Source organism: Brassica oleracea, chromosome C4 (genome assembly GCF_000695525.1).
Source record: "Brassica oleracea var. oleracea cultivar TO1000 chromosome C4, BOL, whole genome shotgun sequence".
NCBI lineage: Eukaryota > Viridiplantae > Streptophyta > Magnoliopsida > Brassicales > Brassicaceae > Brassica > Brassica oleracea.
This window is the reverse complement of record NC_027751.1, coordinates 21,275,170-21,286,286: the sequence shown is the minus strand read 5'-3', so window position 1 is coordinate 21,286,286 and position 11,117 is coordinate 21,275,170. Positions and strand designations below refer to the sequence as shown.

Here is an 11,117-nt window from a genome sequence, read left to right as displayed (position 1 = left end):
AAACACGATGACACATGTTCTTAGAAATAATTATATAATTTTTTATATATAATTTTAAACAGATTCTTTTTGATTCGTCGAACATCTAGATTATGGTGTATTTGGTACGAAAAAATTCTTAAATGAAATAATTATGTGTTTGTTTTGGGTTTGATAGCTAATTGTAATTATTTATTAATGAATAATTATACAAAATCTGTCAATAATGAGTAAAAAATAATCAACCGTGTTTCAATTTTACACGGACAGAAAAAAAAACTTAAAAAGTCTAGGTAGAAATTAGGCACGGAAATTATGCGGTCTTACCCAGATCAAAGGCGAGGCGGCCGCATTGTTTTTAACATGGCCAAAGAAGTACGGCTTCAATGTCCAAACCGCACGTGTTCTTGACTTTTTTTGTGTCTACGCCAGAGACAGAGAAGGCTTAATGGCTCAGATATTCAAAGAAAAGAGACAAATCCAGAGTGTTGTTCACGGCCTTGCAAAATATCATCATCTTCAAAATTCTTCTTTTTCCTGCTTTCTCGCGTCATCAAAAATTGTGTGGTTTGTTTACGTAAGTTTCTCAGTTAAAGTCGCAAACTTTTGATCCAAACGCTTACGCCCAGATGATCTCAGTATGACTAATCACAATTACTTTTTTAAACTTTTTTGATTTTCCTTTGGGTCTCTGCTTGACCGCTTCTTCAATAAGGGAGGGGCGCAGTGTTTATGTTTGACGAAATGACTGACGGAGTTTTGACTTCGTGAAAATATAGGTACTTTAGATTTCTCTTAGTTGTGTTCTTGCAAGAAATCCAAAATCTTGTTTGATCCGACGTATATAGTTATGTACTTGAGTTATTCAAGCTGATTTATCTATGCGCGATTATTATTATTATTATTGCAATTTCAATTTGTGTGATTTAAATGATAGTTTGAAGGAAATATTTCAGATATGCAAAGGTTCCGTAGCATCCAGGTAACTTCTGCATATGGACCCTCTTTCATGGAAAGTGAGTGTGAATTTTGAAAAATATTTTTCAGCGCTTGGAGAGAATTTTGACTTCTATGTAGACTTAGCGCAAATGGATTGTTTCAACCTCTCATTCTTTATTTCTGTTTAATTGTAGAAAATAGAAAGCAACTTGAAGAATAGATTATTGATAGTGATACATTATTGCACCATACAAAGTTAAAGGAAACTTTGAAAAAGTCAAGTATTGCGATCTAAAAACCTGGTCAACTTTAGGTGTCTCTTTAAGTAGCAGAAGAAGACATCAGTTTCTACGTTTATAGATCAAACTCTATAGGAGGATTGTTCTTTAAATTCCACCAAAATAAAATTTATTTGTTCATATCTCAAGATGGGTATGGTTGTATGCTTGCTCTTGATAACAACCTTGTTCTTCAACTCTGGCTATGCAGCTATAACCTCTTCGAGTCCTTTGTCAGTAGGCCAAACTCTCAGCTCTCCTGGTGGATCTTTTGAGCTAGGCTTCTTCACTACCAACAATTCAAGGAACCAGTATGTTGGAATCTGGTTCCAGAAAGTCACTCCTCGTGTTATTGTTTGGGTGGCTAACAGAGAGAAGCCAGTCTCCAGCCCCATGGCGAGTCTCACAATCAGTAGCAACGGAAGTCTTGTCTTGTTCGATGGCAAGCAAGATCACGTGTGGTCATCAGAAGGAGATCTCACTTCAAACAAGTGTCGTGCTGAGCTTTTAGACACCGGGAATCTCGTCCTCGTGGATAACGTTACTGGAGAGTATTTGTGGCAGAGTTTTGAGCATCTTGGTGATACTATGCTACCACTCACGTCTCTGATGTATGATACTCCTCACAACAAGAAACGTGTTTTGACTTCCTGGAGAAGTGAGACTGATCCATCACCTGGGGATTTTGTAGCTGAGATCACACCACAAGTTCCCTCGCAAGGCGTTATATGGAAAGGCTCGTCGCCTTATTGGAGAAGCGGACCATGGGCGGGAACGAGGTTCACTGGGATACCTGAAATGGATGAATCATATATAAATCCGTTGGGAATGGTTCAAGATGTAGTCAACGGCACTGGTGTTTTCGCTTTCTGTGTACTGAGAAATTTCAATTTGTCATCCATCAAGCTAACGTCAGAGGGATCGTTGAGGATTCAACGCTATGAGGGAACCAAATGGATTAAGCACTTTGAAGGTCCGGTGAGCTCGTGTGATCTTTACGGTACATGTGGACCTTTTGGTTTGTGTGTGAGGTCCGAGACTCCAACGTGCCAGTGCTTGAAAGGGTTTGAGCCAAAGTCAGATGAGGAGTGGAGAAGCGGGAACTGGAGCCGTGGGTGTGCGAGGCGCACGGACTTATCTTGCCGAGAGAACTCTTCTGAAGAAACACAGGGGAAAGAAAGAGACCTCTTCTATCATGTTGCCAACGTAAAGCCTCCAGATTCTTACGAATTAGCAAGCTTTAGCAATGAAGAACAGTGCCACCAGGGCTGTCTAAGGAACTGTTCTTGCACAGCCTTTTCATTTATTAAAGGAATAGGATGTTTGCTCTGGGACCGGGAGCTGTTAGACACCGTGAAATTTGCTGCCGGAGGAGAGACTCTTTCCCTTCGTCTTGCACATTCTGAATTGAGTAAGCCTTCATAAAGAGCCTTTCTTGTAATCTCTTAACTGTCTTGAGTCTTAACAATGTTGTTGTGTTTCCCTTTCAGCTGGAAGCAAGCGAATCAAGGTTATTACTATTGCCACTCTCAGCCTCTCTATTTGCTTGATCTTGGTGCTTGCTGCATATGGGTGTTGGAGATACAGAATGAAACAAAATGGTGAGAATACAAATAACTTCCTTCTGCTTTTGCTTTCAGGCGTCTATTTGAGCTTTAGCTCAATACATTGGTGCTAACACATCGTTGCTTATGTTTATTAGATTCAAGTCTTGTCTCCAAGGAAAATGTAGAAGGCTCTTGGAAGAGTGATTTGGAATCACAACATGTCTCAGGTTTAAACTTCTTTGAGATTCAAACCTTACAAACCGCCGCAAACAATTTCAGCGCGTCGAATAAACTTGGTCAGGGTGGGTTCGGTACGGTTTACAAGGTAAGAGATACGGTTCCTTCTATATAGTAAGAAGCTCTTCCTCGTTTTGATATTTTTGCTTCTTTATATGACTGTCTGCAACTATGTTGACTTCAGGGGAAGCTTCACGATGGGAAGGAAATAGCTGTAAAGCGTCTTTCCACCAGCTCTGTTCAGGGTAAAGAGGAGTTCATGAATGAGATAAAACTTATCTCAAAACTACAGCACAGAAACTTGGTTCGGCTTTTGGGATGCTGCATCGATGGAGAAGAGAAGTTATTGGTCTTTGAATATATGGTGAACAAAAGCCTTGATACTTTTCTCTTTGGTAAGCCTCCTCTTTGCTCATGATAATAGAAAGTTCTTTATTCTGATCAGTTTGGCTGTAACAGATTTGAAGAAGAAGGTTGAGATTGATTGGCCTAAGAGATACAATATCATTCAAGGAATTGCTCGTGGACTTCTCTATCTCCACCGCGATTCATTACTCAGAGTTGTTCACCGTGATCTGAAGGTCAGCAACATTCTCTTGGATGAGAAAATGGACCCTAAGATATCGGATTTTGGATTGGCTCGGATGTTTCATGGAAAGCAACATCAAGACAGCACTGGCAGTGTTGTAGGAACTCTGTAAGAAACCAATCCTAATCTTCCGACATGCTCAGTAAAAACTCTTTCTTTATGTTTAACTTGACTAACTTGTAAATTGATATGTGAACAGAGGATACATGTCTCCCGAATATGCTTGGACAGGGACGTTCTCTGAGAAATCCGACATTTACAGCTTCGGAGTTCTGATGCTCGAAATCATCACCGGAAAGGAGATTTCGAGCTTTAGCTACGGAAAAGATGGCAAAAACCTTCTCTCATATGTAAGAACATGTCTTAAACACTTTGCAGGGTCTAGATTTGATTCTAAATTCTCACATGCTTTCGCGGGTTTTTGATTTGTTGTAAAAGGCATGGGAATCTTGGAGTGAAACTGGAGGAGTGAATCTACTGGATGAAGATCTTGTTGATTATGATGATTCGGTTGATACAGTTGAAGTAGGGAGATGTGTTCATATTGGTTTGCTCTGTGTTCAACATCAAGCTATTGATAGACCAACCATCAAACAAGTTATGTCGATGCTGACTTCCACAATGGATCTTCCTAAGCCAACACAACCAATGTTTGTATTGGACACAAGCGATGAGGATTCTTCTCTGTCTCAACGCTCCAATGGTCTCTTCTCTGTTGACGAAAACAAATCTTCTAAGGAGCTAAATTCTTCCACGTGAGTGTGTTGCCCAATCTGATTCTTCCACGTGGGCATGACTATATGTTTAGTTAAAATTGTAAAATAAATCAAGGATGGAAATTGACTATTTAGTCAGCCATGAGGTTGTAAATTTTACATTCTCCCATTCTCTCAATCTTCATATTTATTTCGATTTGGTTATAAAGTTTTAGAGACTTCAAATGAGACAAAAGGTCAACAATTACAACCAATCGGTCCATAAATCTCTGTTAGTGTGCCACCAAGTGCACATGGCCCCAAATCTTAGTCACAGCACTATAAGTTTTAAGCAACAAAGGAGACATTTTTAATTCTCATATGTTCCATCACTCTCACTTTTTTCTCTCCACATAATTGAAGTGTGGTAGATGGAAGAGATCACTCTATCTCTACACAGCCTCATAGGCTTCTTTATCACTTGATACCATGTGCTTCCCTTCTTCCTTACATACGTCCAAGACTACATCCATTTATACAATAGCAATTCCTTAAATTTTAGTTTCATTTTTCTAATCAAATCTATTAGCTTGAATCTTGTTGTATGTCATGTTTAGCAATTTTTCCATTTCCGCACCAAAGGTAAGATTGATCACTGAACTCCTTAAATAATGCTAGTGCAACTTGATTGAGAACGGTTATCCTTTTTTTTGAGCAACTAGAACGGTTATCCTAAAAGTGCAAGCTTCTAAGAATAAAAATCTTTAAGTTAAGCTACTACATTTAAGAGTTATCAAAGATGACTTTTTAAAGATACCAAATGAAAAAGAGAGAATAATAAAAAGAAAAAAAAAGATGTGTTCTAAAGCTATTATAATTTGATATTCTTGTAGTTGAAGTTGGAGGTCACATGGGGGGATTGGGACTAGTGTGCAAGATAACTAACAAAAACACTTTGCAAAAAATATACACTCAAGAAAACTTTACAAGACTATGAAAATAAAAGAACAAACAAAGAAAGTTTTTAGGTCGGAATCTGTTCATAGATCTTCACAAGTTTCTTAGCATCTGAACCTTCATCTTCTCCATGCTTTTCAAATACCCTGAAGTCACAATCTTTCTCCTCGCGCTATTGCAGCTCGTTAAAGACATCAAAAACTTGGAATCGCTGCTGACATTGCTTCCATCTTCATGGTCTGGCAGCTTGAGAATGTAGCTAATGTTACAGTCGTCTTGCGCAACCATTGATGACATTGCTCCCATCTGTGAGGTTTTCAGAGCACAGGCTGTGTGTGGGCGTGGTGAAACAACCTCCACAGGTTGGGACTGAGTCTTGTGTCAACAATGGAAGAGAATAAAAGAAAGACTGATGGAAGAATAAGAATGGCGTGAGATTAAGAGACTTTGAGTGAGAGATTGAGAGATTAGAGAGACTGAGAGATTAAGTAACCAGAGAATAGAGATTGAGAGATTCAAAGTAAACAAAGACTATGAAGGAGAAGGGGAAATCCCCCTTAGTCTCTTAGAGTTTACAAAATGCATACAAATGGCTTATATATGCCTTTACATGACACAGATCATAAACATATATCCTAAAGCTGTAATTAAAAGATAGAATGGATGGCTAGGATGAGAGAAGACTAGTCTTGGATGTTCTGGTGCAAGCTGGCAAGGAGATGGACGCCTGGTTTGAATGGAGGGGAGAGATTGGCTCATTTTGAATCAATGGCCAAGATGAGATAGTGTGGAGATAAGGTTGGAAAGGTAAAGCCACTTTTACTTTTCTGCCTGTTTCTTTGGACCACACAGCTCATAAGGAATATTCCTTCCCACCTTAAGTCTCCAACGGTCCTTAGTAATCAGATAAGCTGCGCCCAGACCTTGCACACTTCTTCTTTAGGCTAAACCGGGTAAGTGGCCGATCCTCGGGTTGTACAGTCGATGGTACGGTCCTGTCCGTACCACTCGCCCTATTATTGCACATCACCCCATCTTCTTATATGGACGATCCAGATCACCTTCATGGTTTGCCCTATCCGTACCAGGCCGTACCGTCCTGGTTCATACCGTCACCCTATCTTTGCACCCCCGGCCATCTTTTTTCAAACTCGTCCAAAGCCTTCTTAAGATCAGTCTAAGTCCCTCCTGGACTTAACTTCACAAGATAGATACTTCAGGACGCTTCTGAAGCTTGATTGAACTCTTCTGGACATCTTCTAGAGCTTGCCCTATTAATGTACAAGATCTATCTCCTCTTCAGTTCAACACTCCCCCTCAAGCTTGACTTTAGGAAATCCTAAGTCAAGCTTGGAACTCTGGAGAGTCTCCCTCATTAAAAACCTTACAAAGAAAACCCATTGGGACAAAACCTTGCAAGGGAAAAAGAGTAGAGATCTCCAAAGCCTAGGGATTGGCCAGTGAGCTCTTGTGCCTTAGAACCAGTGTGGTTGGACACAAGAAGCTCTGGATCACGGCCTAAACAGGTGTAGCAACACTTCAAGGCTTGTGCACACTTCATTCTCAGCTTGCCCTCTTCATAGAACTGATTTGGATCTCCCCCTCTCAACAGACTTCACAGCCACATTAGAGAAGCTAGGAAATGACCCGGAACACCTTTAGTGAGGCTCAAGCAATGGTACCTGATACATTATCCCAAAGGTGCATCAGTACCTATCAAAACCAAGAAAATGAATATCCTGCATCACACTTGATGCACACAATCCCATAATTCAATCATGATCATCTTAAGTATCTTTTCAAGCAAAACTTCCCTTTTGTTTTGGTGAGGAGTGACAGGATTGGCTCGTCACTTGAATCCCTCGTACTAGGCTATTGCACCATCTTCATGGCAACACCAACTTGATGGAAGACTGTGTGGATTCTTCAGCTTCATGAACCTTCATACACACACAGCCTAGAATAACTCCGGTTGATGATCCTTTGTTGAAGCCTTTGCAATGCCTTCATACTGGACCATGGATCACACTCATTGAGACTCCCCCTCAAGCTTAACTCCGAGTATAGGAGGAGCTGAGCTTGTGAGAAGCGTGAGGTATCTATGGCCTTAGGACCACCGGTCTTCCATGACTTTGGTGATGGTCTTGGCCTTGTGAGCTGCTCTCTGCCTTAAACTAGGAACTAGTCCATAGAGAGTCCTCACAAGACAAGTTCTCACTGTATAATAACCCATGCTACACTTCCTGTAGACTATGGACTGAACATGTCCTATGGTATTATACAGTGGCACTCTCTCATTGCATACTCAATCACTCTACACTTCTTGTAGATTATGGACTGAAACGTCCTAGTGATGATATGCAATGACATAGACCTTTGTCTTTAACACTCTTGGTTGTTGGTGAGTTACATGTATCACTCCTTGTGTACCTAACACCACCACAACTCAATGCAAGATCAGATCATCCCATTGGGATCAAACAAAGATCATCAATCATGTTTGATCACCAATGCCACAACAATATATAACACTTGAAACAACCAATCAATCAAGGCACAATCAAGCATATAATTTTTTTTTTTTAAGTTCTCTAAATGCAATGCAAGCTTACATCAGTACATTTGCAATTTAGGCTCAGTTTTAAATGCATCAATACATGAATGCACAATCTTAAAGAATTAGCTATATGAATGCAACGGGTTCAATTCATGTGTAATATTCAAGCTATGCACAACAGTTTCAATCAAAACCAATGATGCAAGCAACTTAGACAATTTCTAATTGATGCAAGAATTTCATTGATGGATTAAACATAGGCATTAGTATCAGACAACAATAGAATTTAACTTAGACAGAATGAGACATGCTTATGTATGCAAAACACCTTTTCAAACATGATGCAAGCAGTAGAGACATTCTACTCAATTCTACAACACATTCATGATGATTCAAGCTATGGCAACACACAAGACAATGCAATAAGCGAGACATGAGATCCTGGGACACAAGACACTACTCAATGCAAACAATGTGACAGCAAAACAACTTCAGTACCATTATGCAAGTAGCTTAGACATTCTACTAGATGCTACAATCCATTAATGGCATTTTTGTTATGGCAATCACACAATACAGATGCAAAGCAATCATCACAGAACAAACCACACCACACAACACAACCATTTAATAAAGACACAAGCTTTAAATAAGGGAAAGAGGTTTAGCTTACAACCAAGGAACCTGTGCTGGTTCCTTGAACCTCCAAGGCAATCCGCATCATAAATGGACAACTCTGAGCTGTTGGTTTGAGTACCAACATCTCCTTCTTTGAGTGGTCTTTCTCCTTGAACCCACCATGCCAAAGACACCTCCTTTCTTCATGTTTAAGTCGCCACACAAGTAACAAGCTGAAAGCTTCCTCCTTGAAAGGTTTCTTCTTGGACAGTGAATGGGAAAGGCTTGGACATGCTTCCAAATGCCTTCTTCCTTCAGGATGGACATGAGAGAGTGTAGAACGACCAAGGACAGCTCCTGGACACCATGGATGAGCACATCTTCTTCTTGAAGAGGTTGAACAGCCAGCTGGACCATGAAGCTTCTTCTTGGCTTGAAATGGCATGGGAGTGAGCTTGTGCTTGAGCTGAAGCTGGAACCAAGTTCTGATGAACCTGGCTCTGATACCATGTGAGGTTTTCAGAGCACAGGCTGTCTGTGGACGTGGTGAAACAACCTCCACAGGTTGGGACTGTGTCTTGTGTTAACAATGGAAGAGAATAAAAGAGAGATTGATGGAAGAATAAGAATGGCGTGAGATTAAGAGACTTTGAGTGAGAGATTGAGAGATTAGAGAGACTGAGAGATTAAGTAACCAGAGAATAGAGATTGAGAGATTCAAAGTAACCAAAGACTATGAAGGAGAAGGGGAAATCCCCCTAACTCTCTTAAGAGTTACAAATCGCCATATACATCTGTTCCTTAAGTCTCCAGCGGTCCTTAGTAATCAGATAAGCTACGCCCAGACCTTGCACACTTCTTCTTTGGGCTAAACCGGGTAAGTGGCCAATCCTCGGGTTGTACAGTCGATGGTACGGACCTCATGTCCGTACCACTCGCCCTATTATTGCACATCACCCCATCTTCTTATATGGGCGATCCAGATCACCTTCATGGTTTGCCCTATCCGTACCAGGCCGTACCGTCCTGGTTCGTACCGTCACCCTATCTTTGCACCCCCGGGCATCTTCTCTCAAACTCTTCCAAAGCCTTCTTAAGATCAGTCTAAGTCCCTTCTGGACTTAACTTCACAAGATAGATACTTCAGGACACTTCTGAAGCTTGATTGAACTCTTCTGGACATCTTCTAGAGCTTGCCCTATTAATGTGCAAGCTCTATCTCCTCTTCAGTTCAACACCATCTTCATGATCAATGAAGATATTGATTTGGTTGCTCTCTCAATGCTGCTGGTTCCTGATTCCTCAACCATTGTTTTTTTTTTTTGGTAAAAGTGTTAAGATATTATTACCAAGTTTTAGATTTTTGACAGAAATACGGAGACACAAAGGAGCAGAGAAAAGAAAAAAAATGTAAACACAAACTCGAGCTAGCCTAAGCAAGGGCCAACACTACAAACCAGACTACTATTCCAGAGCTCGACTAAGTCAGCACGAAATGCTTGCCACAAAAGAAAGAGCCACAGTTAAACCGAGAGCCAGAACCCGATAATTTTGGCCTCCCCGATGATCCGCTCTTAAAGATAATGGCTCAGTCGAGAACAGCTTGCGGAGGACCTTCTAAGCACCCGCCCACACGAATAGATAGCACAAGCACGAGGATAGACATACCTGATTCAACCATTGTTATTCTTCTCAAGTGATTCTAAAGCAAAAACCCCACATCGAAATGAAATGGAAAAGACGGAGACTTTCACAGGTATTCTCGTTGGTTTATGGACAATGATTATTGGGTTTGACGAACGAAAGAGAGAGGGAAAGGGTGTTTTGGTAGTTTGAGGAGCTGGCCTTCTCGGTGGGGGGACTGGAGGCGGTGAGATGTCGAGGAAGATGAAGGGGAGGATACAATGGTCACTGCCATACCTTAACCAAAAAAAGAGTCCAGGATAGGTAAGTGGTTCAGGTTCTTTAATAGAGTTGGTTTTGGTGAAGGAGCAGCAGGCAGGAGTACCTGCAGAATCCGATTCTTTTTGAAATTTTATGTTGTTATTTCTTCAACAAATTATATCAACTAATTCTTTGGTGTCATCGTAGAAACTTAGAGTTAGAAGAATGGTGATTTTTTCTTGCATTACAAATTTTATACTAGTTAACTGATAAATAGAACACCATAGCATTTATTATAAATAAATCATATTTTAGGTATTGATATTTTTTCTTACATTTTGAATCTATTAAAAAGAAATTCTCAAGTTTGGTGACCCTGTTTTGGAACGAAAAGATCAAGTTTGGGAACGTCTTATGCGTTTCTCAACAACTAGAACTGGACTTTGGTTCATGATAGGAGATTTTAATGAAATTTTGGGTCATAATGAGAAGGAAGGAGGGAGGCAGCGTCCTGATAGCTCTTTCCTACCTTTCAAGCAAATGCTTATAGATTGTGGGATGTTGGAGTTTCATTTTACAGGAAACATGCTTTCATGGGTAGGGAAGAGAGCAGGACGTGTAACTGTTCGATGTCGTCTGGACAGAGATCAAAAAAATTTAAATTTGACAGAAGATGGCTAGATAATGAGGAACTTAGGCAGGTCATTCTGGGGGGATGGAAATCTCCTGATCTCCCCCCCGATGCGACTATAATGGAACATATCCAGCTGCCGAAAAGCCTTGAGTGAGTGGAGGAAGCAACATAATATCAACTCGGCGAAGTTAGTGGAGGAGCTA

General features: G+C 40.5%; 1 protein-coding gene across 1 annotated transcript; it reads left to right on the top strand.

Annotated features, from left to right (window-relative positions):
- Nucleotides 1–1,234: 1,234 nt before the first annotated feature.
- LOC106342593 (G-type lectin S-receptor-like serine/threonine-protein kinase At1g61360) lies at nucleotides 1,235–4,493 on the top strand. Its single transcript, XM_013781568.1, has 7 exons — nucleotides 1,235–2,607; nucleotides 2,687–2,797; nucleotides 2,899–3,068; nucleotides 3,165–3,375; nucleotides 3,440–3,677; nucleotides 3,769–3,919; nucleotides 4,008–4,493. Exons 1-7 carry the CDS (start codon nucleotides 1,347–1,349, stop codon nucleotides 4,326–4,328), a joined length of 2,463 nt encoding a protein of 820 aa, XP_013637022.1. The 5' UTR covers nucleotides 1,235–1,346; the 3' UTR covers nucleotides 4,329–4,493.
- Nucleotides 4,494–11,117: the final 6,624 nt, after the last annotated feature.